Source organism: Lichenostomus cassidix, chromosome 1 (assembly GCF_008360975.1).
Source record: "Lichenostomus cassidix isolate B80296 chromosome 1, HeHo_3.0, whole genome shotgun sequence".
Taxonomy (NCBI): domain Eukaryota; kingdom Metazoa; phylum Chordata; class Aves; order Passeriformes; family Meliphagidae; genus Lichenostomus; species Lichenostomus cassidix.
In genome coordinates, this window is record NC_139479.1 from 17,898,211 (window position 1) to 17,925,322 (window position 27,112).

The following is a 27,112-nucleotide window of genomic DNA, read 5'->3' on the forward strand; positions in this document are numbered from 1 at the left end:
CAGAGGATGAGTTTCAAGACCATTACACATGATGAACCAAAGCACAGCCAGTCAGACAAAGGGGAGAGTTGCTTTCAATTGTAGTCACTCTATATCTGTCACTCATGAAGAAATATGCTGTTGCAGATACAGCCTGTGACAAGAAATGAGCACATTAGTGGCTTTTGCCCTAAAAATGTTCAGCTGCATGTAGCTTGCCTAATCTGAGAAATGCTGTCTATCTGTTGGACATAAATTGCTGAAGCAGAACAATAATTAAGTTATTGTCTCCAGTGGAATATTTTAAGCTTTACCTTATTCCTTTGTTTTCAAGGACATGGTATTTCATTTAGCTGAACTGGACATCAGTCAGAAATAGCTTATAAGGACTTGCTCCACAGTCTGTTCAGGAAAGTGCAAAACCTTCTGGAATTGTATGTACCAAGGGACTTCCACATTGTGTTACCTGTTTTGGTGGAAACAGCGTGAAATTATTCTGTGATAGTTGTTCATGGCATGATTAGAAACAACTGAAATACTGGGATACATTCTGAGTCCTTGGGTTTGTTGAGATTGAAATCAGAAATTTAAAAAGCCTGAGTGATGGACTTCATGGGATAACACTGCATATTCAGCATAGTAAACATAAAAAATCCAAATATCTTAATCTTATTAAAGAGATAGAAAACAGAACTTTGTACAGAGAGTTTTGTAACATAAATTGCAGCTCTTTCTATTAACAGGTGGAAGATTTGAGTAGTATTTCAAACAATATTAAAAGTAATGTTCATAATCTTTTCAAGAGGAATCTGAGTCAAGATTTGCAAGAGGCAAGATTTGCAAGAGGAATCTGAGGCGATTTAAAGGATCACTTTTTGGCTCAAATACTTGAAAATATTTTCAAGGTAGGTAAATTTACTTTTCAGAGGGAGCAACATAATGAGTGGGCATTTAAAGTGCAGATGTTATGTAACCAACAAAGTCAGCAAAGAGATCCAAAATAATCTCTCCCCACTCTCAAATGCACCTCTGGCATCTCAGATTTTGAATGAAAGAGAACACACAGGAACACACATTGCCTCAGCTGACAGACCATCTCTGCTCTGAAGTCCTCTCCAAGTCTATCAGGGAGCAAGAATCTCTGCAGTGTCACATTTTTATCTGTTAGCTGCGATGCACTTGGCGCATTTTGACTGCATTTTAGGAGAGTAGTGTGGTGGTAGACTTTTTTTTGCTGGTTACAACATCTTTCCCATCTGACAGTTGCAGAGTTGCAGAGTTAAAGAGGAAGTGTTGTTCTGTGCAAATCTCTCCTGGGGTGGTTTTTCCACGCTTGGCAATTCCAACCTCCATGTGAAAGGTGAAGAGTGAGCAGTGCTGTTCTTTGTGGGATAGTACAGTTCTATTTTTCCCAAAAGAAGAATAACAGTTGCCTAAAAAAATTCATTAGCATACATAAAGTTATTCAAATTTCATGTAGAAGGGCAGACTTAACTATTTGAGCAGCTGGAGTTTTTTCACCAAAATAGTATTCTGATTGATTCAAACTTGCTACTTGGTTTAGTAAAGATAGAAAACTATGCACTTCCCCTTATTTCAGTCCAGGCTCAGCATTTGACAGAATGACAGAACCAAAGACATAGCTGAGTTGTGGGGACTGGAATGCAGTTCCCTCCTCTGCACATGTGTATGTCAACACTCAGCTCTCAGAAGTGAGAGATACAGGATATTCTGAATTGTTCCTGAGCAGCTACTTCTGCTCTCCTTTGCACTAAGTAATCTAATAAGACATATTTACTGGAATGGTAACAGCAGTTCAGGAGTTGTTTACTCTCCCATTCTGTGCAGACATTTTCAAGATGAATAATTGTGTGTTTAATTTCAAAATTGCCACAACAAAATGTTTTCATTCATTCAATTTTTTATCTTCAACATCTTCTAGTTTACTGAACAAATTTAATAAACCTTATGTGCAGATAGAAATTCTGAATACTTAATCAAATAGTCAGCTGCTATAGTAACCAAGCTCACTCCCATACATTTTCAGTTCAGAAAACATTAGGGAAGTCACAATGGAGCAGAATCTGAAAGCAGTTCCACAGTATTTGCATTCTGATGGGAGGAGTCTTAGCACTTACCTTCTTTCCATGGGCACAGGATAGTATTTTCATACTATCCTGTATGAAAAGATATTGTTATTGCTGATGTAATCAGACAGGTTTGAACATGAGCTACAGTTGGATGAAAATGGGTTTAAGGATTGCTTTATGTGAGGAGCCTATTTATGGCCACAGACATGTGTCAGCAGCAGTGCCTTACCCAAGCAGAAAATAAAAAGGAATATAAGAAATTTTTATCTTGGGCTTACTTCTGCATTTTTTTTGGGGGGGGTTGGGGTTAGTATTGCAAATTATGGTACAAAATAAGGTGTCATTAATATTTCTGAGTTTGTCTTCTCTTTCCTATATTGATAAGTACTCATCATTTGGGTTGGAAAAAGTATATGCCAAGCTAAAGCAGGAAATGTCTCTGATCCATCTGCAATTCATAGGTGATCCCAGGTTTCATAGACATGAGCTATGGGATGGTCCAACCAGTGCAGTCATTATATTCCCTCAAATATGGCAGGTTTCAACTCAAGAAAAAACCTGACGGCAGGTTTAAAATCCAGAAATTGTGGAGCTAGTTCAATTAGAGGCAGATTTCAAACAGTATTTAGAGACTTAAATTTGTCTGGGCTTATGGAAGCGTTTGACAGATGCCTGTGCAGTTCACTTTGGAACATCTTGAAGGTCTATTGCATGCCAACAAAAATCATGAACCTCATCAAAGTTTTATGCCAAGGTTCTGCTTGAACAGTTAAAGTAAATGGGAACTTGCATAAATGGGCTAATGAAACTCTCCTGTCAAACATACACTCATTCAAAATCCCACTGTCAGTCACCAACTTTATTACAATAAAAAGAAAAATTAAAATTATATGAAACAAGCATGGCAAACCAGAAAAACACTGTACTAGAATACTAAAAGGATACTGTCAGCTCTAACCTTCTAAATTACAAGAACTGACAAAATCTTTAAAGACTGTCCCTCTCTACAAAAAGAGGCAAAGATACCAACAATAAAAAATCCTCCAAAAATGGACCTACTGAGCAACGGCTCCCACTGTACCGTGGTAGGAGACAATGACATGCAGACAATGACAATCACCTCTAACTTACAGGAGGATGCCAAGCAAAGGCAGACACCTGAAGCAAAGAATGTCACCAAGTACCAAAGCAGTATCTGGCCTACAGCATCTTAAACAAATTTTCATCACCAGTAGTCTAGGCCATATGTGTCCCAGGCTGTCCCTACAGCCAGGAAGAGGTGTGCTTCACAATGTACCATTTACTTTTCCCTTCCAGGTCTGGGACCTTCTGGAGGGCACCAGTCTTCCCTATCTGTCTGCAGTTCCTGGATTCCTCACAGTGGGAACCCAGTGGTGTGCAGGTGTTGTGTGTACCCAAATCTTTTCTCCTCCTATGCATTCAGGATATGGCAATGGGGTTTCCATGAAGAGAAGACAGACCAAAGTGTGGCTCTCAGAACATGCCTCCATGTCCTCTGTTCAAATCCAGATGTTGGGAACACACTGACGACAGAAGCAAGTGTCTAAATAACCTTGAAAGCAAATGCTTCAGTAAAGATCTAGGAATTGAACAGATTAACTGTATAAAAACACCAAAACTAAAAGGAAAAAGCAATAGCTGATCTCCAAAGTGATTCAGAAAAGAAAAGCAAGGACGTGTACTGTAACTGTATCACAGATGAAGACGCAGCAGCTGCTAGAAAATGAATGGCTGGGACAAATAGACGCTGCATTGGCACAATGCATGCAATTCTTAATCTAAACACCTAGACAGAGATTAAAGTTTTGTAGATTACTCCAGATAATGGGAGAACCTGAGGTTTGAGTCCAGCGTTTTTCTTACTCTGATAAAAGCTGTTCTGCACACTTTGGTTCATAAAAATGGACAAGTTGTTTTCTTGTCCACAACAAAGGCTGCCTCAGCCACTGTAAATATTTTTATTTTCTTAGTACAAGGGTTCTCTTGGCCAGGAACTGCAAAAACTCTTGCTGGACTTTCCCCATCCCACAGTGCTGCCCTTGCTGCTTTTGTAGGCTTCTCCTTACAGGCTTTCTCACACCACCCAGCTCTCTCTCCCCATCATCTCCCACTCACACATGCAGAGACACCTGCCTGTGTAGGACTATGCCCAGTAAAATTTCTGTTTCCAAGTACTTTGAAATTCCTGAGCTTCATTTGCCTTTCATGTGGAAATAGTGATGGATGGTTAAAGAGTACTATTTGCCTTCTGACTTTCAGGGGAGAATTTAATGACTTCTCATAATCACTTTATGTAAAGTGATGATGCCCAATAGCTTCAGAAAGTCTTAACACAGACTGCAGTAGTAGATACATCTGACCTTGTCTGAGATGTAAGGATATCTGATAGTGCAGAATTTCACTACTATTCAGCTATCTAAATGTGCAGATAGGTATCAAGAGGGATCTACAAAAATGCTGGCATCTACATTATGTTATAAAGCTACCCCTGAGGACCTGATTCAAACCATTGTAGTCACAGAGCAATTACTATTGACTTTATTAGGATTCTATTTAGATTAATGTTGCACACTTCTTTGCTGCCCTTTGCTGTCTCTGTCCCTGTGATTTGAATTTTTCTCTCAAGGCATTGTGAAAAAAGGATGGAAATGTTAGCAGCAATGCATGGGAAATTGAATACTTGTCCTTCTAGTTTTGACAGTATCTGTTTAACACAAAAAGAAAAATATTGTTTAAAAATATTGATAGAACTTTTCTGGTCATATCTTTAAAATGCCACTACATATTTTACAAAATATCTAAACCAATAGTGAAACATTCCAACATGTTGGAAAAGCAATAAACATGCATGGCTGATGACAAGGAGTAATGTCAAAATCTCCTCTAGCTGTCGTAGGCACAAAACCAAATACATTAATTAAAACATAACTGTATCAAGTCAGCTGCAGTATAGAGGGACAAGATTTTGTTGAGTTGTTTTTTGATTTGGTTTTGTTTTGTGGGTTTTTTTGGTTGGTTGGCTGGTTGGTTGGTTTTTTTAAGTGTATGTGATTGGATAATGTCTGAATTGGGCAGCCAAAAAAAAAAGATTAAAAGGAAGATGGAACCAAAAACTAAGAAACAGGAGCCATTTATTTTATAATTTTGTAGCATTGGAGAGAGGAGAAGGAAGATAAATTGGAAGCAAGTGCATGACTGATCTGCAAAAGTGAAGAGGTAATTTTGAATTTAAAAGAGCTTAAACCTGTGATGATTAAAGAGGAACAGTGTGTACAGTCAGCTCTGTATCAATGTCTGCACCAAACTCATTGCTATGAGCTCTTACCCACAGTGTCACTAATGTGACTGAAGACCGATTTCCAGCATCATCTCTACTTGCAGAGGAGAGCTGGCTGCAGAAAGTCTGATCAGAACATGTTAGTGATGCATGTGAATTGGTTTTCTACTTCCAGCTGCAAAGGTAATCTGTCAAGTTGCCTTTTCATCATGTATTAAAGAAGAAATACCATTTCCTTTGTGCAAACATCTAATTTTCTTTCAGCAATAGCTCTATGAGGTTATTAAATTACTCGAAAACAGACATGTCAACTTTTCTAAAGTTTGGACTTTTATCAAGAGCACTTAGCTTTCTAAGAGTAAACAAAAGTTTGTGCATCCTTTGGTTTGCTCTTTGACATATAGTGTTAATAGCAACAGTGATAACTTCCTCTGTCTACAATGATTTTGGGGATTTTAAGTGTTGAGAAAGGTTTCAGTACCATGACTGGATTTGCCTCTGGTAATTGAAAGATAAATCCTGCTCTTTCAGAGCAGATTAACTCTGTACAACCTCTCCAGAGGCTATGACCTGCCTGAGGAAATCAGATGCAAAAGGATTCACTCACAGCTCTAGGAGTTTTTGAGAGCAAACAGCAGGTATTTTGTGGAGTCAGAATTAAAATATGCTTTGGTAAGGATGCATTGAACATGAGATTTTCCAGAGCAAAGTTGAAATGGAGAATTGCAGTTGAGGCACTTTGACTCAGGTCAAGGTGCTGTAGAGGTCCAGGTGGGGAGGATCACACCCAGGTCAGGTTACTGCGGGACAATAACAACACAGTCAGGTTGGTGGAGCAGGAGAGCCCCAAGTTCTGTGGGAGGATATTTTCCACAGGGTTCACTAAAGTCCCAGTTCTAACCCCCACCAATTTCCTTCAAGACTGAGGAGGTGTTGTAATGGAAAAGATGCTGATGGACATGAACCCTTATTGGGCAAAGTAGGCAGAAGGCCTTTAGGTACTGTCTCCTTCAATCATTGCCATTAAGATGTAGTTCCTTCAACTTTTTTAAACTTGAGAAAATTCCATTTGATCTATACATAGGCTGAAGACCTCCACTGGTTACATTCTTTGCAATTAATATGACAATTTCAGTCCAGTATCAAAATTTAAATTTTCTTGAAACTGCTAAAACCCTCTCAAAAAGTCATGACTTTGGGATGCACTCTTTCTCTAGTCCTCCCATGGCCTGATTTGAACTCACAGCTTGTTGATTCTACTTTTCACATACTAAAATAAGGTATTAATCCTGTATTACAGACTGAGCACTATGCTCATAGTCTGTATTAAAGTGACCAAGGTGAAATTAGGTTTCACTCTGCTCATTTACTTCAGAGCAAACATCTTCACATGAATAAAACATGCAAAAAGTGTTGGCATTAGCTGTTACAAGCCTTCAAATTCTCTCCAGTAGGTTAAAATTTAGACAGAAGGACAAGCTTAAGTGATGAAAATGTTATTAAATCCTCTACACTGATAATTCAAAATTTATTTACATTAACAGCTGGATCACATGCAGCAACAAACCTGAAACATAATGCAATTCTCTAGCATAGGTATTGCTACATGGCACTGTGACACATAACCATGCAAATGAAAAATTACTCAACCACTTATATAATTATGAAAAAAAAAGATTCAATATAAATTTATGCTGAAGGAGATAACTGTTTACATGTGGAAATGACAAAACAATACTGGCAGGTAATGCAGTGGTTTTCCTGGAGTGAGATGAAGAAATGTGTCTGAATATGCAATAAAGGTGTGTCTTCAGCATTGTTGTAGAATGCCATGCAGTGTGTCCTGGATGTGCTTTTATTTAATACACATGCACACAAATATCTCATACTAGATAGCTAGCATGAGCTCTTTTGTTGTCTAAAATGAGAACAAAACCTAATGACTAAAGAAAATATAGATATTTGAGATTAACGTTGAGTCAGTTTGTTTGCTCTGCAGAAAAACTTCCCCATAAAATAGGAAGTGAAAGTGAAATAAGGGGGGAGAACAATAAAATGTGTTATGAAAAATATGAAGTAAAATCGTTATGTCCATGTGATGGGTGGGCAGGCATGTGGTGATAAGCAGACAGAGGAATGTGAGTATTCAGGGAGAACTAACTATCTCAACAATACTCTTCCTCAAGAACAGAATACATCAATCTCAGAGTGCAGTCTTCCAATCATAGAACAGAATGCCTTGAGTAGGAAGAGGCCTTAAAGATCAACTAGTTCCAACCCCCCTGCCATGGGCAGGGACACCTTCCACTAGACCAGGCTCCTCAGGGCCTCATCCAATCTGGCCTTGAACACTTCCAGGGATGAGGCACCTGCAATTTCTCTGGGCAACCTATACCAGTTCCTCAACACTCTCACAGAAAGAATTTCTTCCTAAATTTATCTAAAAATAAATATACTCTCTTTCAATTTGAAGCCATTCCCCCTTGTCCTGTAATTACACACACTTATAAAAAGTTCCTTTCTATCTTTCTTGTAAGCTCCCTTCAGGTCCTGGAAGGCCACAATTAATTAAGTCACCCTAAAGCCTTGTCTTCTCCAAGCTGAACAATCCCAGCTCTCTCAGAGCAGAGCAGAGGGGCAGAACCCTCTCCCTTGCCCTGCTGGCCATGCTGCTTCTGATGCAGCCCAGAATATGTTTGACTTTCAGTGCCACAAGTCCACATTGCCAGGTCATGTCCAGCCTCTCATCCACAGTCCCCCAAGTCCTTCTTGGCAGGGCTGCTCTTGATCTGCTCATCCCCCAGCCTGTATTGATACAGATGATTGCCCTGACACAAGTACAGCACCTTGCACCAACCACACCATTCACCCTGGTTTCATCTGCAAATTTGCCAAGGGTGCACTCAATGCCTTCATCTCATGCTCCGGTTTGTAATGTTTCATTCATCCAACATGCATTTTCCATTCAGTTATACTACAAGAAATTTTCCATTTCTGCCCCTGAAAAACAGTTGCATTGTATAACTAAGATGCAACAGTTACTGTGTTTTGCTGTAGGCATGACAACATATTGACATGGAGAGACAAGACACAGATGGACAGGGGAGACAAGAGAGAAGTCGTAAATTATTGCAGTTATCAGCAATTTATGAACAGGAGTTAATACAATTTTAGACTTTTTTCCCCTCTGCACAATATTCAGTATATAACAAATCACAACAATGCAGAGTTAAGGACAATTAGAGGAAGACTTGGAAACGAGAGGGAAAGAACCTAATAAATTCACAAGACAATGGGGTATTAAGTTATTTTTACATGCTATCCTGATTAGTTCATCTTTCATTTAAGTGGTTTTTGGGTCTGTAGAATTTCCCTTGTCCTTCAGTCACTGTCTCTGGTCATCCTTCTCAAGCTTACACTCAGTGAAATGTCAACCCTACCTCCAGCCAAAGAGGGCTAGTTTAGAGGATTGCCAATGAGGCTTAGGCTCTGTTGTGTCAAGTTTGTTGTTAAAGTCCTGTCTGAGCCCTTTGTCCTGCAACAGAATCAGAAAAATTCTGTGTAGGTAGATATGAGAAAATGGTTGAGCCTGGAAGCCGAAGCTGTGAGCTTTATTTTTCCCGAAGAAACAATATTAGAGAGCATTTGTGAGTCTGCAGCAGGTTGTCTCATGAAAGGACAGTCTAAACTGGAGGTCTGGACAAGGTGGAGGCATTCACACTATGCTTTTCTAGCACCATTCCCTGAACCCTAAGTGCAGAATCATACTGAAGGAAGGGCATCTCCCCTTGGACTCCCTGGAGACAGCCTGGCTCCTGGTTAAGAGGGAGCTGCTTGTGGCAGGCTTTGGGTTATATGACTCTGAACTTCTCCCTCTTAATTTTTGTTCGCAGGCCAGCTGCCCACAGAGTGGGCAAGTGGAGCATCTGCTCTTTTCTCTCCTTGCTCCTCCACTCCTGTTATCACCCACACAAGTCTGAAGTGCCTTTTCATGAGACATCAGAACAGGAGGGCTTTTATTTTTCTTTTTGAAAAAAGAACAGTCCTATCCAAGAGAGGGAAATATTTTCTCATTATACATTAGTAATCACATATTATGTGTAAAATTACTAATATAAGAAATTTTTTAAGAACAGTGCCAGACTGGGATTGCCAATTAATTTTTTTTTTGTTCCTAACAATAGAATACTCCTTTGAGAAAACATGTTTCTTTGTGTTCTTAGGTTCCTCTTTCTTCTGAGCTAGTTATATATTTAGCTTGCTTTAGAAGTGCCGTTTCCTGAGGGTTTTTTTTCTTTCAATATGTAAACCACAGTCTTTCTGAGAGATTTATTAATTAGTTTGGTATTTGGTGTTCACAGTCATCATGAGAAGCTGAAGAAGAGTGTCTGGGAGGAAGTAGTACTAAGAGGTAATCTGTTGCCCTTGATTTACTCCTTAAATACATGAGGCAACTGCATCTGAGGGGTATTTTATGGACATGTTTCCTGGCCCTTAAAAATGTGTTTAGGAAACACTGCCCATGCTTGTAACACGATTCCTTTTCTTACTTGGAACAAGTGAGAAAATAGGATGTATAGGGTGGAAGATAAGTACTACACAACTAAAGTAATATCATAAGTTATTCTTTACATGGATCACTTTTTCTAGGACATGTTTCTCCAATCTTTACAAAAGTTAGAGTTATCCTTCAAAATGCAGTGTGTCCTCCTCCCAGACACCAGTGAGATGAGTCAACATGGCAACTTACAATCCATGCCAGCATCCTCTCTCTTCCCTCTCTTTTCAGATCCAGTTGAGGTGCACATCAAAACCAAAACCCACATGAGGGGCTTCTTCTTTTCTCATGCCAGATGTTACACCCAGGGTGAAACAACAGAAAAGGTGGTTTCAGTGATATTACAAGGGTGGAAGCTAAAGCCACTAGCTGCTGCTCCCTTTTTCATCACTTTTTTCACACTTTGACACACCAGTTTATAAGTTTTCTGGCATTAGGTACAGGCTATACATCACTTCTTCTGCTTCTTGCAGCAGCCCAAATTTCTGGTTGATTTTCAAAGACCAATAGTCAAGCTCTGGGATTTTGATGAGCTGATGTTGCTGCCACTGCCTGAGGTGGGTTTTAGGACTCTAAAACACACTGTCACAGTGATGCTGTGGAACTTCTGAGAGGAACAAGCAAGGTGAGAAACTACAGGGAAGTATGAAAAGACTTTGACATTTCTTTTTCCAAAGGAGCTAGGGTCAATACAATTTTTACTTTGTGAGTTCTTTCTTTTGCATCATGAATGGAAGTTCAGGATAGATAAACAAGAACATAGCTTAGCGATTAAGTTTTTGCTAAATTAATACTGGTACTAAAAGTAATTCTTAAACCAAAGTAATTAGGTTAAGAAATTTTATTATGAACAGAATGCAGGATTTAGGTGCAATGTTTAAGAGCATAATCTTGTATGAATGTAATGCTTCCATATAGACTTGTGAACCTCAAATATTCTGTGTAAATTATAGCAAAGACTAATTTACAAACAATAAAACAAGAATATAAGCTAAAACTTCTCTTGTTTTATGTGTCAGGAAATTTTCCTTTGTTTTTCTGCACCAAAAGCAATTTGTCACTGTGGGAGATCAGTTAGGATTCAGATTTCTAATATTTCTTTAGATAGCAAAGCAAAAGCATAAAAAATTAGTGAAGGAAAAGGAGGTATATTCACAAAGAGCTCATTGATAATTTTTCTCTTTAGTTGAAAACTACTCTCTCTGTAGGAAAATACGAGGTTGGGCATGTGTGTGTTTTAAGCAACACATACTTCCAGACATTCTCAGTCTTGTGGAGGCTTAATAAAGAGAAGATATATGATACTAGAGTAGCAGATATTACTATGGGTAGTATGACATAGATAAACCACATGGCTAAGACAGTGCCACTAGAACTTAGCTTGTAAAATGAAAGAAAATATTCAGAAAAATATTTAGAAACAAAAAGTGGAAACCTTCCGTTTTACAGCTGCCAGCTTTTCCAGAATTGTATAAATCTATTATCACTCCTTCAATAATGTAATTATTAGAAAAACACTGAAACTTTATTTCCTTAAATGTTTCTGAATTCGCCTCGGCAAAGATGGTTTTGATTTTGTGGGTGTTTCTCTTTTAAAAAAACTCAAGTTACGTAGAGGTACTTTTGCTCAAAATGTTGCTCTTAGCAGTATGTAGAAACAATAAAGGGAAAAAAGCAAAGAGAGAATAAGGCCATGGATTTTGATCAGTGTCTATTTTGATACACTTCTTTAGCCCAGGATTGAATGTCTTGAACAAAGATACTGTCCCACCAAAAGAAAAAGACCCTAACCAGCTGAGTTTCCTGAAGGTAGTAGGGCTTCCTACTGTCTCATACTTTGCACACCCAAATTAAAAATTTCTTGCTCGGTGCACATTTGATTCTCAATTTTGGCTATTTTTCTAATTAAATTATCCCTTATATAATAACCTCTAAGTGCCTATTAACTAAGGAATGCATGCAGGATGCTTTTGGAAGTTGGATATCCAGATTCTCTTTTTAGTTTCTGCAGCAGTAGATGGGTATAGTAGAAGTGATTTGACTCCTCAGTGGTTTATTTTTATCACTTATATTCCTAGAGATAATGATGGATTAATGTGTATGTCTTTTGTATTTGGACACACAATTTGTCTTCCCAAATTAGGAGGCTAACTTCCATATATATTCAATGAACTTGAGCTCCTCCAGAGGCAACTGAGAGTAATTATAACCAAAATGATCTGAATATCTTCTTCAGAGTAAATGGAGAACTTTGGCCTGTGGCTGATTTTTTTTTGCAATTAACAACCTATCATAGGGCTAATGTCTACAGGAAGATACTTTCAGAACAAGATTGAGGAAATGAAAAGGCAGGGTTATTCAGGAGACAAAAAAAAAATAGGTTCACTGTTCTAGATGGCCTATTGACCCCCAGTGTGATCAACTACACAATGCATTTTTAAAGATGATGTTATAAAGTTCCTTTCTAGAATACTGTGTTTGCTACATAGCACCCCAATTTTATTGCAGAACAAGAGACTAAACAAGCTATGTTGAAATCAGTCCTGCTCTGATTTCAGAAGCCCCTTCAAATATAAATTTTTCTCACAGGGGGGCAGCTGCAATTTCCTCATATGTCAGTTCTTAAAACAGAGATCAAAGAGACCAGAGAGTATTTAACAGTCATATAAACTTGTGCTGTAAGTATAGATGTTTCTTACCAGCTTTCAGGGATGATAATTTTTGCACCACACTAATGATAGTAATGTAAACAGCATAATTTTGCTGCCAATTCTAGAAGAACTGTAAAAATTCAATTGATTTGCCAATATTCTTCTTCCTTTCTCCTCCTTCTGCTTCTTCTGCTCCATGTGTGGTCTTTCCAGGCCACATAGACTAAATATAAAATCTAGCCATTATCTGTTACAATTTCTGTAAGGAAATAGCAATTGATAAAGAACATCTTTAGTCATCACAGTGGGTGTTAATAGTACATATGATATTTTGATGTCCGTGTGACATGGCTATTTAAGACCAGCTTGCTGCACACGTAAGCCTGGAGCAGCAGCCACCTTGCCTAACTGGAAGTGTTTATCAATACAAACACCTACAGAGGTAATGGAGAAAAATCCCACTTTTGAGTTGCAAATAAAATAATTGTATTTTGCATCCTTCCTAAATTCCTGCATTAGGATGAGATATTCATAAATGTCTCTATGTCACATCTGAAGGGGGAATGACACACAGACCTGTTGATGCAGCCATAGAAATCTACTTTTAAATTGACCAAAACCCCATAGTTCCTCCTCCTAACTGACCTCACACCAGATCACAAGCTATACCATTACGAAACCCTGATGTGTAGAAACCTCAGGACTCTTCACTGTTTTGTAACTCAGACACTGCTACACCAACCAGGCAAGCAAGCTCCAAGCTCTGCCAGAGAGAAGTGCACAAGAAGCTGTGAGGGAGCATAGCTGGGACGGCTGACCTGAACTGGCCAAAGGGATATATTTTATCGCAGAATGTCATGTGCAGTATGTGAACAGCTGAAGTTACACAGAAAAGGGTCTGATTGTGGTTTGGAGATGGGTTTTGCATTTGTGAGCAGGTGGTGAGCTACTCTTGTGCATCACTTGTCATTCATAGATTTTCTCTCTCCCTGTCTCTCTCTCTCTTCCCTTTTTATTGTCATTATTGATGTTGTTGCAATATTATATTTTAATTCTTTTCAACTATTAAACTGTTCTTATCTCAACCAGGAAGTTTTACTTTTCTTTTGTGATTCTCCTCCCCATCCCACCATGGTGGGGGAGAAATGAGTGAGTGATTGTGTGGTGCTTAGTTGCCATTTGGGGTTAAACCACAACATCATCCCAAGTCACTCAACCTTCCTTTCACTGGCCATGCACTTTCTTTTTCCTGCCTTAGGTACAGAGAAAGATCCCTGGTCAGCCAAGACAGCCGTTCTGCCTCACCACTTTCCTTCACCATGTCTTCCAGCATTTTGGAATTGCATGCTCCTGTGCTCTGAGAAGCTGGTATTTGAAATGGGAGCACACTAGTAGATGCAAGAATCTCCAAAACCATTTTCCCAGGGGGCCTTGCAAACTAGTACCCTGAGCAGCCTGAAGTCTACTCTTTTCACATTTAGAGTTTTGCTGTCTAGTTTCCTCCTGTCACCAGATATTTTAGATTCAACTGCTTCATGGTCCAAAATGCCCACCAATCACCACTTCACTCATGAAGCTTTCTTGTTAGCAAGCAACAAATCAAGGAGGATATCTTTCCTCGTCAGCTCCCTTAGTACCTGTATCAATACATACCCATCTCATACCCACCTGTGTATGCTCCTCAATGGAAGAGGTGAAAATACCTCTCCCCTTAGCCTCAGAAAGGCTAAGTGACCTGGTGTTCCTGCTCTAATCAACAAGGCTGAGAAAGAGGATCTGCTACAAATAAACATTTTGTGGGGAGGCAGAGGTTGTGTGAGTAACTGGGAAACAGAGGTTCCTGTTTCAAGCATTACCATAAGGAAAGACTCATATTACAGCTCATGTTTTCATATTTGGAGATACAGGTTGTTTAGGCTAACAAAAAAACCCACCAGAAATACCTATTATTAAAATATAACCCTAAAACTGACTTTTTAACCAGATCCTCATCTTTTTCCTGTTTCTGTATTCATTCAATAAAAATGTTGTGACAAATTGAGAGGAAAGAAACCATTCTTATCTGTAATATTTTTATATGAAGTTTCCTTTATTTTTGTTTCTTTTTTTGTCTGTGTTGTTGCCTATAAGTAAATAAAAAATAAGATATTTAAAGAAAGGACCAGTCAGAACACTTAGGTGAGGAAATGCAGGCCGCATCTGAAATAAACAAGTTTAATGCAGCTAAGAGTCACAGTTCCCCATCATCCAGAGATGTCGCCAAGACTATTTGCCAGAAAAAAAGAGGGCTTTGAGCAAGAGAGAAGATGCCCAGACTGCTGCAGACAGAAATGCCTAGCAAGGTGAGAACGTACTGCTTCTTCCAAAACAGACATCATCACATCAATCTGAGAACCTGCCCATGTCATTCTCAGAGGTTTAGGCTGCCAATACAAAAGGTTTCATTTGAAATACTGTTATATGTTCAATTAGTCTGTACTGTGACACGCGGTGGGGAACAGACTCAGGTGGGTTTTTTTTCTAAGTATTGATTCTTCCCTTTTTTAGAATGTCTCTAAAGTCACACCCATTCCTACCTCAAGTGTTTAGTGGTGTGCCATCAGCTGCTGTGAGAGAGGGACATGCCTGGGGAACAAGGAGATGAAGGCGGGCTTAAGGCTGCTCTGGAGCACCACAGCACAGCTAAAGAAACAGTGGGGTGGATAATTTCCTTGCATGAACTGATCTTACATGTTTCTCACTTCCAAATTCTAACTAGGCTTACTTCTGGAGAAAGTCTGGGTCGGTGGAGGTATGTCCTAAGACCCGAGCCCTGGCTGGAGCAGCTAACACCCAGCTGATACAGAAGGGGTGGTCACTCAGGACTTGGGTGGAAATGGAGAAGCTGAGCTCCTCAAATAGACAGCACAACAGTAGAGAGGAGCCCTCAGTCTTCAGGGAGGAGCTAGCTCTGCCAACAGTCCAGAAGGCAGGTGAAAAAAGTCATTAGTTAGTTTCCAAAGTTTTTTGGAAATTAGCAGTAAATTCTCCTGAACTTCTACCATGCAATAGCATAGCTGCATGTTCCTCCTTTCTAACCACCTTTTCTACTTTCTCTTTTTTGTTTTTACCTTTCTTCCTTTGTCTCTTCTCACTTCCTCCTTGGTTTACTTGATTTTCTCCATCTGCCTTGTGCCTATTCCCCTGCCTCTCTGCTATTATGCTCCCCCTCCTTGTTTTAACACAGTAGCCTGCAAGCAATACTGAACCTGATATCACAAACCTTCCCATTTTAGCATCTTGCCTTGCTGTGAAGCGATCAGTGGAAAGCAAGGTGCATGTCAGCTAAACATCTGTTCTGGCAACAGTTTCTGTTCAAACTTGTCAGAGCACAAGTGAGTTATTTGATTTGGAACTACTTGTGCTTTTCATTTTGGGGTATAACATCAAAAATGTTTATCTTCCATGCTTTGACAGCTTCTGCAAATGAAGTTCAGGATCTTCTGCACAGGATCTTTTGATTTTGTGAATCATAACAAGACTTACAGGGAGAGTAGAGCTAAACAGTTTCTTGGAGAAGCTTGTTGTAAGCCAGGGAATTGTTCATAGCTATGGCATTTTTCAGGCACTGCCAGAAGTAGGGCTGAGACTGAGGATTAGTTGGCCATTCCAGGACAGAACTTCTGCACAGCCTCTTCCTCAGCCGGACATAGCGGGACTTCTGCAAAACCTTCTCAAGAAATATCAAGATGATGACATCCACTTTGTCATCTAGAAGCCGCTGATGAGCCATGTAAAATGTTGTCTTGAAGCTGCCGCTCTTAATGTACCTCTTGGTCAGCACAAATATGGTCTTCTTGCTGAGCTGAATGCTCTGGGAAAGGTTGTCAAAGACTGGCTGTCCTGGGAGCCAGTCCCTTCCTTCCAGGCATAGATTGAACTGCCTGGCTTTTTGGTTTTCCAGCCTCTCAACCAGTTCCTGCAGCACCCACTCATTCACAGCTGCATCTTCATTGTCATAGGCAATAAAGGCATCGTAGCACACGTCTGGTAAAGACAAGCGCCGGTAGCCCTTCAGCTTGGCGGTGCAGTAATGGTAACTATACCACACATCCCAGAAGTAGCGATGGCTCATCACTGAGAACACCATCAAGGCAAGGATGGTTGAAGCTGACAGAGCGTGACAGAGGATCAAATACGACGTGTCCAGCTCACAGGTATACAGATCCAAGAAAACCACGCTCTTTCCCTTATGTGCCCCTGGGCCAGCACAGGTCACATCTGTGGCCAGAAGAGGAATGGTCACCTGAGTCCGATTGATCCACCGGACAAACCACACGGCCTCACAGTTGCACTTGAAAGGATTGCCATGCAAAAGCAGCATCTCCAGCTTGTTGATGACATTTTCAGGGAAACTAGATCTCTTAATTATTTCAATCTTGTTTAAGCTGAGGTCCAAATACCTCAGTCTAAAAGCACGTCTGAGAAAATGTTTGGTTAGCCGCTGAATGCGATTCTTTCGGAGCATCAGTTTTTGAAGTGAAAAGGTACACTTGGACAGTTCGTCAGGAACAGCAGTCAGAAGGTTATTGCTCAGGTCTAGAGTTACTAGGTTCCTCAGAGCAGGAAGGCTTTCCCAGATGAAACTCTTCAGTTTGTTATTTTTTAAGTTGAGGATCTTGAGACTGGGAGGCATTTTTTCAAAAACATCACGAGGCAAAAAATGGAGTGAGTTGAAGGAAATATCCAGTTCTTCCAGGCTGGTCAGATTCTTGAAGAAGGACAAGTATCTATTGTTGCCATCTGCCCAGAAAGCATCTAAACGATTTCCTCTGAATTCTAAAATTCGAAGAGATTGACTTTCCATGCCTGTATCAATAGTGGTAGAAATGTCATTCTCATTCATCATCAGCTTCTTCAGATGGGACAAACTTTTTATAAAACTAAGCACGTGAGTAATACCTTCAGCCTGAAAATAATCTTGGTTATTGCTCAGATCTAGAATTTCTAAAAGTTTTAGCTCTGTGAAAGCAGTTTGGTATAGTAAATCAACTCTGTTGTTAGAAAAATCCAGATATTTCAATCCAGACAAGTAAGAGAATTCACTTCCATTTAAAGTTTGACTTATTGCATTACCTGATAAGTTGAGACATTTAAGGGAGCTAAGTCCCTGGAAGTCTGAGGGGTTAACAAAAAATACATTGTTCCTGCTTAAATCCAGAGTTTTCCCATAGTTAAGGCAATCTTCCTTAACCACAGATTGGTAGGAAGAACCCTCTTTGTCTTTGGAGCGGCAGCTTCGCTCATACACATCATACCTGAAATAATGCATTTCTTGTCGTACTTGCCTGCTGTATTGCTCTACTGAAATGCCAGGATTAGAGCAAAAATCATAGAAGTTGCTTTCCCCTGAAGAAGGAGAGATTTTATTCACAGAGAGGTCAATGAACTTAAGAGCTGGGAATTCTTCAAACACTGTCAGGTCTGCAACTTTAATAAAATTAGTGCCAAGATCCAACATGGTTAGATTCTTAAGATGAAGCAGTGGGTGTAGATCTTGTGCTCTCAGTTCTTTAAAGACATAACCCTTGAGCCTCAGGGTTTCCAGGTTAGAGAGGGACGAAAAGGTTTTAGAAAGATTCAGGAATGGAAAATACATCTTCAATTCAAAATTAAAGGATAGATCAAGCTGCACAAGGCTGGGGATGAACGTCAAGAACTGTGCATCTCCAATCTCCCTCACGAGGAAATTTTGGGAGAGGTCAAGTTCTTGGAGATTCTTCATGTTTTTAAACCAGCTGCTGGGGATGCTCTGAAGAGAGTTACTGTGAAGTCGCAAAATTCTTAAATTTGCCAAGGAGTCAAAAGCCTTTGAATGGATTTCAATCGAGCCCTTGGGACAGGGAATGCAAGGATATGGGGCATTATAGCAACGTGGGCAATTGCCACTTAGGTCGAGAATTTCTAGGTTGGCAAGGGCCCTTAAATCCTGTTCTCGAATCTCTTCAATCATGTTGTTGTAAATATACAATTCCTTTAAAGTAGGCGACAAATTGGGTGGGATATGCGTTATGTTGTTGGACTTCAGGGATAGTATTGTTAATCTCTTCAGCCCCAGAAAGGCTGTTTCCTCAATTTCAAATGAAACATTGCATGGATTGCGGTAGTAACAGTTCTGTCCAAGATACAATGCCTCGATGTTTCCTAGCTCTGACAAGTTGGCTTTATGGATAGAAAAGATAGTGTTTGCTTCCAGGCTCAGCAGGGTCAAAGTAGCAGGAAGACCTCGGGGTATTTCCAGCAGCTGGTTAGCATCCAAATACAATGACTTCAATCTTGTCAGGGCAGCAAAACTACCATGCTCAATCTCCAGTCTGCTGGTGCACACATGATCTTTGGGCCCCAGTCTGACAGGCACACAGTTGCACCTGAAGTCAATCTCCTGCAGGTTTTCAAGATGATCAAAGGATGTTGGGTAGATATGAGGAATATGGTTAATACTCAGAGTAAGGTTGGTAGCATTTGCAGGGATTCCTCTGGGGACTTCTGTAAGGCGCCGGTCAGTGCAGTCCACTTTCACAGTTCCTTCTGAAGACTGAACATCACAGGGTAAAGTTTTGGGAAACCAAGCTCCTGACAGCAGCATTGGAAATATGAAGAGCAAGATGAATGTCAATGTGTTTGCCATCTTTGCACAAGGTACCTAAAACCAAGAAAATACAGAAGTATTAGTTTTATGCAAGGAGAACATTTCACCTACATACTGGGTCAGGCCAAATATACAGCTAAATTGTGGTTATTGCACATTGGCCTGGAGTGGCTGTGCAGGTAGGTTGATAAGTTTCTGGAGGTGCATGTTGGTATTTCCTTTCTATTTTTTCCCAGAAGGCACAGCATGTTTTGCATGTCATGTATGTTATGAGACTAATGAAAACACAAAGAATTCCTATCATAACCAAATGGCCCATCATATCTCAGCTGCCTGCCTCCATCTTTTTTGCTGATCAATGGACCCTGGGGCCAGGATCATTAGCCCTGGCAAGTGCCCGTGGAGCATAGGAGAGAGCAGGTTTGGGAAAGCATAGAGACTCTGTGTACTGCCAGATACATCACACGGGTGTCATTTACTGTGCATCTAACAATGCACATCCATGGTACACCATGACGTGCTGGCTGTCTCCAGCCATTGACACAGAACCTGCAGTCACAGATGGCAATTCTGGCAGCTGCTGCACATCAAACTTCAGCAGCCTTTCCTCCTTTAAAACAAGGAAGGTGTAGGAATAAGGCCTAGAGCAATGAGATATGCCGTGATATACGTGGTAAAGGGATTTCCATGAGATCTGTGACTGAGGGATTACTATGGGCATGACGGCATGCTGAAGGGTGATACATAATCAGGCAGAAACAGATAACCCTTTTACTTTCAGTCAGTCAGGTAGAAGAGGAAGTCTTGCTAAAGTGTCACAATTCTGTACTTTCCTTGTGCAAGACCCAAAGTCTTTGTAATCTCTTTGTTACTCTGGATATCCCTCATACACATTTACAGTGGCTGCTCTCTGTCCCCCATTAATGACGGCAGTAATAGAATATTTGACCACAGTCTTGCCTCCACTTCTCCCAGAAATATAAATTGGCATTTGAAACTTTTGTTTGCAGAGGATGAGAAAACAACCATTTTACAGACAAGTCAGTGGACTTATTTCTCTCTGTTCCCCAAAGTAGGGATGCTTCTTTGGTAAGATTTGCATCGGGAGCACTTACATGGCACTGTACCTTTGTATTTTGCAAGTCTAGTATATTTATCAATTATCCAGTAAACTGCACTATTGGTAAATTGTGTTCATGAAAGTTCTTATTGAACTCGACCAGACTGACAGTCGTGACTCAGTAAGTCTCACAACTGGTGAATCTCTGTTTGAGAATGAGATGAAGTTTGTAGTATAACCCAGACTATTGTTGCATCTGGGAACATGACCAGACTTAGTGGTGCTAAATTGACTCAAATCAGAAAGTAAGTCCAGACGCACCCAGCCCCTCTGATATTGGAGGACCAGCTGGAAAGCAAGGGAGGTTATTTTCTGCCAAATTGCTAGACTCTTAATGCAACAAGAGGAAAACTTAATTAGATTCAACATTTAAAGATGTGATCAACCCAAATAAACTCTGTCCAAGCATTAGAGCATGACACGGGCAAGATGTGATTGCAGTCTAAATTGAAGACACAAACTTTCTACATGAACTCGTATGGAGCCATTGCACTCAGGCCCTTAATTTTAGGTGCTTGCCCAAGTTCCTCAAATTATTGTCATCAATCTAGGCTGCACTGACATTCAAGAGAGGAAGGGAAGAGGAAGAAAGAGACTGAGAGAGACTGAGAGATCCTTCTCCAGGTGCTGCTTGGTTCTGAGGATGGAGAGAGCTCTGGCTTACTACACATCAAACAGAAACTAATGCTGCATATTTAGGGGCCTGGAATTAGATGCAGTGAATCTGGGCTTTGAAAGTCTTCCTGAATATGTTTGTAAGTTTCTTAAGAAGTCAAAAAAGACCTCTTGAGTCCTTTACAATGCTCAGGTTTTGAACTCTCATCTATTACAACATTTTTAGGAACCTAAGTGGTGTTGCAGAGCCAGCCTAGCTCCTACCAACTTTGTGCTTCATTTCTTTGTATATTATTCCCTCTCCTGAAAATCATTGTAATGCATTAGCTATTTTAACTGTAAAGAATTACATTCTGGTGCTGTATCTGGCTATTTGCATGTGTAAAACCTTGTGTCCATTATATAAGCAGAACAAACAAAAAGACTTCTAAAAAAGAGCAAGAAGCAATGCTGTCTTGTGCAATGTCTTTGCAATGAGAGGCTTGTTTAAAAGTGCAGCTAGAGTATGCACGTGAGCTGCTCTTGGCTTTATAAGAAGTTCAAAAAGAACTAATTTGTTGATTTCCACTGCCACATGCCCAAACCCATAATGATTTAGGGTGTTCTTCAAATATTTAGCAACAGTACAGCTATGTGTTTCTGAAGGAAGGTTTTCTGCTGGGGTTCCATATATATGTAAACAGTTCATGGTGGAAAGGCTAGAGAAACACCTCAGAAGTTACAGCAAGCAGCAAATACATTGTTATGCTCATTCTGAAGTATAGGAGTACAGATAAATCCTTTCCTTTCTGGTCATAATGCTCTGTAGCTTCTAACACAACAGTAAACTGCACCATTTAGCAAACACAAAAGCAGAATATGTTCTTGAGAGACTTCTAGTCAAAGATTTCTAAGAGCAAATTCAAAATAAAAGTTCAACATACCATATTCTTTGTGCTTCCAGGTCTGGCAGATCTGATGCTGGAAGAGACTCTAAACTGGAGCAGAAGAAACAGAATAAAAGTGATTCCCACTGGTTCAGCTAAGGTGTAGAGGAGAATGTAACATGGCATAACTCACTCAAGACAACAGAAGTCTACACTGTATCTTCTTTCCTTTCTTCTGAACACCAAAGGAAGGCAACTTCAAAATCCCTAACGAGAGAGCATGAGATTAATCAGCTAGGAGACAAACACATTATGAAAGGGTAACATTCATACGAGTAACAAAGATTGCAGAAGCTCAAGTTCCTTTTTTTCCCTTTTTTTACTGTAAGCTGCATGAAGGGAGACAAAAATTGTTAATTGACATGGAAGTTTAGTAATTTTTATAATTATTATTTGGGATTCATTTCTGCAGCTAATAGCTTCAAGGATTCAGACCTTACTAAGAATCACTTGTGTGCTAATGTAAGCAGACAAATCTCTTAATTTGAATACTTTATGGAAGAAATGTCTCTTAAGTGAATGGGACTTGGGGAAGGGAACCAAAACCAAGACAAAAAGGATAATGGTAAGGGCATAGGAAACTGAATACAAAAGGTAAAAACTATGTGGAAGAGTGTGCACAAGCTGGCATGTGAATGTTGATTTCTTCAAGCAACCAACCACATCCCTGGTGCATGTCACTGGAATATGTGATGCCTAATGTCCACTTGCTTTGGTTGCGAATAGGTTTTCTAAAACACAGTGTCCAGTCACCCAACCCTGTACTTTTTGACAGGTGTCCCCTCACAGTCTATGGCTACAAACTGGAAATTTTAATAGGTGTACCGACGTGTAGAATTTTCTTTTGGACTAAGGCTGATCTTCTTTTTTCTTTAGTATTAGAAACTTCTTGTCACCCAGCTAAGAGCTCAAGGAGTTTCAATTCTATGCAAAGTGAACCTGCAGCTTTAGCTGAGTGCTAATAAAAATGCAGAGTACTCCTTTCCTTTTTTTTTTTTTTAACCTATGAAATGTGGGAAGCAAAATACAGCAATACTTCCCTTCAGAGAGTTGGGGGCAGGGTAAATACAGGGGAGTTTTCAGAAGTTTAGAACTTCAGAATTATAGTTTGATTTTTAGAGGCACAGGGAGTCATTGATTTACTGATTTGAAAATATCAGTTTTCCCCAGAAGTTGCACAAAAACTATTTTGCCTCCTGTGAAACATAAAGTAACTGAAAAGCAAAAAAGTACTTCCTACTGCATCACATGTTAAGGGAGGACCCACTGGTGAGAGCAGGGCAGGCAAGCAACTGTAACACAGCTCATATTAAACATGCATAGACTCCAATTTATGGAGTTCTAAACACCATGAGACATAATATTCTCATTTATTTTAGGCCTTGTCATTGTCTTTTCAGCAATTGTGCATGACATTTCTATCTGTGAGGGCTACTACTCAGTAGAGGTTATTTTGATTCTAATGTCATGAACTGCACTTGAAATGGATTGATTTCTATCTCCCTCTAGATATACATATATTTACATATGTATATACATATTTACAATGTTTGTTATTATGTGTGAAAAATAGCTCTGCTATAGAAATGTATATTGCACAGTGTAACTACAGTATATATCTGGATATAGTTGCAGATACATCATGGCATAATGTTCTAAGTGTTTTATCTTGTTTGACCAAGGCCAAAGGCCTGCCACTAACAGTGGTGGAGGCTTCCACTCCCAGCCCCTGGCCTGCCTCCCTGGCTGCCCTGGAGCCTCTCCTGGAGCCAGATTTTCCCTGTGCTTTCACACTGCTGTTCTCTGGACCCTACCCTGCAGCCTTGGTGGGACCAGGGGTCTCTTCAGAGGGCACAAACCTCACTCTTGCCTTCCCTAAGAAGCACCTCTAGCAGTGAAATGTTGATGGTACTGCCGCCAGCACCCCTGCTCTGACCTCAGCTCATGGAGTTAATTAATGCCCATTCATGAGGCAAGCAGCCATCACCTGTGACTGAGCAGATCACATCTTCGTTCACCCTCACCTCATTCTTGGGCCCTGACGGTTCTGTGAACCCAGAAGAAAACCCAGACAGATTATTTTTTTCCCCTCCCTCCCACCCTCAAGGTTTCTGGGCACAAGGTGACTGCTCCCCTCCTCACTGTCCTGAAGGGTCACAGGCCTCTGGCCCAGCAGGCCCCCACAGAAGAGGGAACAAAGTGCAGCAGCCCATGGATCACTGTCTAGAGATCCAAGCAGTTATGAGGCATAAGGGGGGACTTGAACTAGAGCTGCTGCTAAACAGTGAAACCATCAAACTGCAGCAGCAGAGATGCCTCCACCACTGTTTGTGTCCTCTGAGGATGGAGGCAGTGACTCATTGTATTATATGTTTTGAGAGTCTAATTATAATTGTTATTTGATGGAGCAAGTCATGGACTAAGATTTGACTCGATCTGCAGAGGGTGCAAGGCACTAGGTATCGTAAGTTAAGTTAGGATTTAGGTGATTGGAAATTATAAGTTAAAATGTATTATAAATTCAGTGTTACACTATCAATATGTTGTTCTATGTTGATTTGGTTTGTAGAAATCCTGTGGCATTGTAATAATAATTTATGTGCTATACTTATCATAATATCCTGTCACAAAAATGTTATCACTGTAACTACAATATATCACCATCATCATTCTGCCAAGGATGATCTCTTCCCTTAGTGTTGGATGAAAGCAATTCACTATGGATCCTGCTAATAAGAGCAGATATTTATGTGTATGTACATGCATGGGTGCAAAACTCCCAATTAAGGCAGGGAATTCAGCAAGTCTCTGTGATTTGCCTGTTCTGTACCATTTATTTTATTCTATCCTCTTTTATCTTTTCTTGCAATGTAGCGCAACACAGGCCTGGAAAAAGAAGAGACGAGTGTCCATAGTCACAGTTCATTTGTCACTCTAAACAACTGCACTGGGTCTGGCTGGGATGGAGCCCATTTTCTCCATGGCAGCTGCTGCTCAAGGCATTCTCTGCTTCTTACAATGGTGAGCAGGCTGGGGGTGAGCAAGAGTCTGGGAGGGAGCACAGCCACAACTACAGAGCCCCGCTGACCAAAAGCATTACTCATGCCATTATGGCTCCATGCCCAGCAATAAAATTGGGGTGGGGTGGTGGCAGAACATGGATTTAGCTAAAACAGCCATCACTCAGAGGCTAGCCAAGCATTGGTCTGCTGCCAGGAGGTGGTGAGTGACTACTTTTGCATCATTTGCCTTTCTTTTTCCTTAACTTATTAGCCTGGCTTTACCCAAGGCCTGCTCTGAACCTGCCCTCCTGATTTTCTCCCCAGCCCGGATGGGTGGGCCTTGGCTGCCAGGCAGGGGCAGCCACCACACAGCACACAGGAGACCGCAGAGCAGCAGCACTGATGAGAGATGCCTGACAACAACTGAGAGAGGGACTTGGAGAGCAAAAACTTGCTCAGGTTTCATTCCCCATAGTCCATGGCCTCAGAAACGGGCTCTGAACATTTGACATTAAAACCCCTGGAGTCATGACAAGAGCTTCCAGCAAGGCAGCAACCATTAAGTACTTTTACCAAGAAAGCCAAAAATGTGTTGCTTGCACTAGGGCAATGAAACTAGTCAAAATAAAGTTTACAGAAAAATATGAGCTAAATCCTTCAACTTCTGCTACGCAATGGGATGTATTTTCAGTTATTTCAAAAGAATGCTGCTGAGAGAGGAGTGTTTCCCACCAGGCTGAACTGTCATCTGATCTTCAGACCAGAATCCAAGCAGGGAGTGGGAAGCATAGAGCATTAAATACCTATGCTCATAGGTATTTGAGCACAATCACACCTCACCATTTTCTCTTCCCGTTTGACAGGCTTTTAATTCTGTAAAAACAGAGGCAGTTTTCACAGAGCTGTTGGAAGTCACCTATAACTCTTCATAAGCATTTCGAGTGCACAAAACACAGCACATACAGGAAGATTCTTTCTGCAATTTTCCTTCTGTTCTTTCCCCCATCTCATTCTGTTAAATGCAGTTGAGTGGGTTTGCTTACAACAATCTGAGAAACACAAACTTCAACTGCACATGAAATGCAACTCAGACTCACAAGGAAATTTAAACATTGTGTCCCTTCTGTCAGACCATAAAAATAGGGAGTAGGATGCTCTTATTATGAAAATGTTTACCAGTCTGCTGTGATTAACAGTTCATCCTTATGTTCAAGACAGCTGGAGCATGATTTATGAGCAAAGTTTGCATGAGAGTCAATGCCTACATGCTTCTCTATTTGACCTGTACAGGGCAAAACAAAAAAAAAAAAAGTTTCAAAAGAATAGAAACACAAGCAACCTTTTGGCACAAGTAATTTTGAAGTTTTATTTACAGTATTCGTGCATAGGGAAGGCACACCATTCAGCACTTTATTTGAAACAAAGATCTGATGTATAAAGCAACTGAACTGATATCATGCATTAAACGTGTTGCATGCCTTTTGTGTAGTGCTCAGGTGTAAACTTTGGTGTAATTATGTACCCCCAGACTTGGGGGTACAAAGTACAAAGTAATGTACAAAGTAATGTATATTAAATAATCTGACATTTAAGAAATTTCTCTAATTAAATAATCTTACATTTAAGAAATTTCTTTACCAAATAAAACAATACTGTGGATTCATTTTGTTATTGCATTAGAACATAGTTATAGGCTCTTCAGGAAGGATAGGCAGGGCATGCAAGTCAGGGGACTGGTCTTTATGTTATATATAATAGGGAGAGATTGAAATGTACAGTGCCTGCAGGTGGTGGTGACATGGTTGAGAGTCTCTGGGAAGGATGAACATGGGAGTTGTGGGAGTATACAATCAATTACCCATCTGGGTCCATGACACTGAGGAATTACTCTATATTGAATTAAGGAATATCTCTAGGTCAGTTGTCCTTGTCCTTATGGGTGATCTTAACTTCCCACACATCAGTTGGGAACACCATACAACAGACACAAGCAGTCCTGAAGCAGGTTGAAGATAATGTCTTGGTGGAGGCATTAAGGGAACTGACTCGGAAAGGTACCCACCCAGATTTGTTGTTTGGAAACAGAGGGGGATTCATGCGCAAAGTGGTGACTGGTGACCGTCTCTGTCACAATGAGCACAAAGTGGTTGTACTTCAAATTACTGGATTACAAACACAAACATTAAAAACCATAGCATTTTAGAATAATTAAGGTTGGAAAGGCCTTGCAGATCATCAAGTCTAA

At 40.2% G+C, this 27,112-nt stretch overlaps 1 protein-coding gene and 1 long non-coding RNA gene across 7 annotated transcripts in view; one reads left to right on the forward strand and one right to left on the reverse strand.

The window, feature by feature from the left end:
• LOC146444290 (uncharacterized) overlaps positions 1-26,496 on the forward strand; it is a 77,672-nt gene extending 51,176 nt beyond the window's left edge. For 3 of the 6 annotated variants that reach the window (XR_014849998.1, XR_014850001.1, XR_014850000.1), the window contains one exon: positions 21,883-26,496. This is a non-coding gene — a long non-coding RNA (uncharacterized LOC146444290). Of the gene's footprint in view, positions 1-14,835; positions 14,919-21,882 lie in introns of those variants that run through there. The other 3 variants (XR_014850003.1, XR_014850005.1, XR_014849997.1) reach the window with 3 other exon arrangements.
• LOC146444292 (toll-like receptor 7) lies at positions 10,752-21,991 on the reverse strand. Its single transcript, XM_085052063.1, has 2 exons — positions 21,863-21,991; positions 10,752-19,258 (listed from the first exon to the last, which is right to left on the reverse strand). Exons 1-2 carry the CDS (start codon positions 21,989-21,991, stop codon positions 16,115-16,117), a joined length of 3,273 nt encoding a protein of 1,090 aa, XP_084908189.1. The 3' UTR covers positions 10,752-16,114.
• Positions 26,497-27,112: the final 616 nt, after the last annotated feature.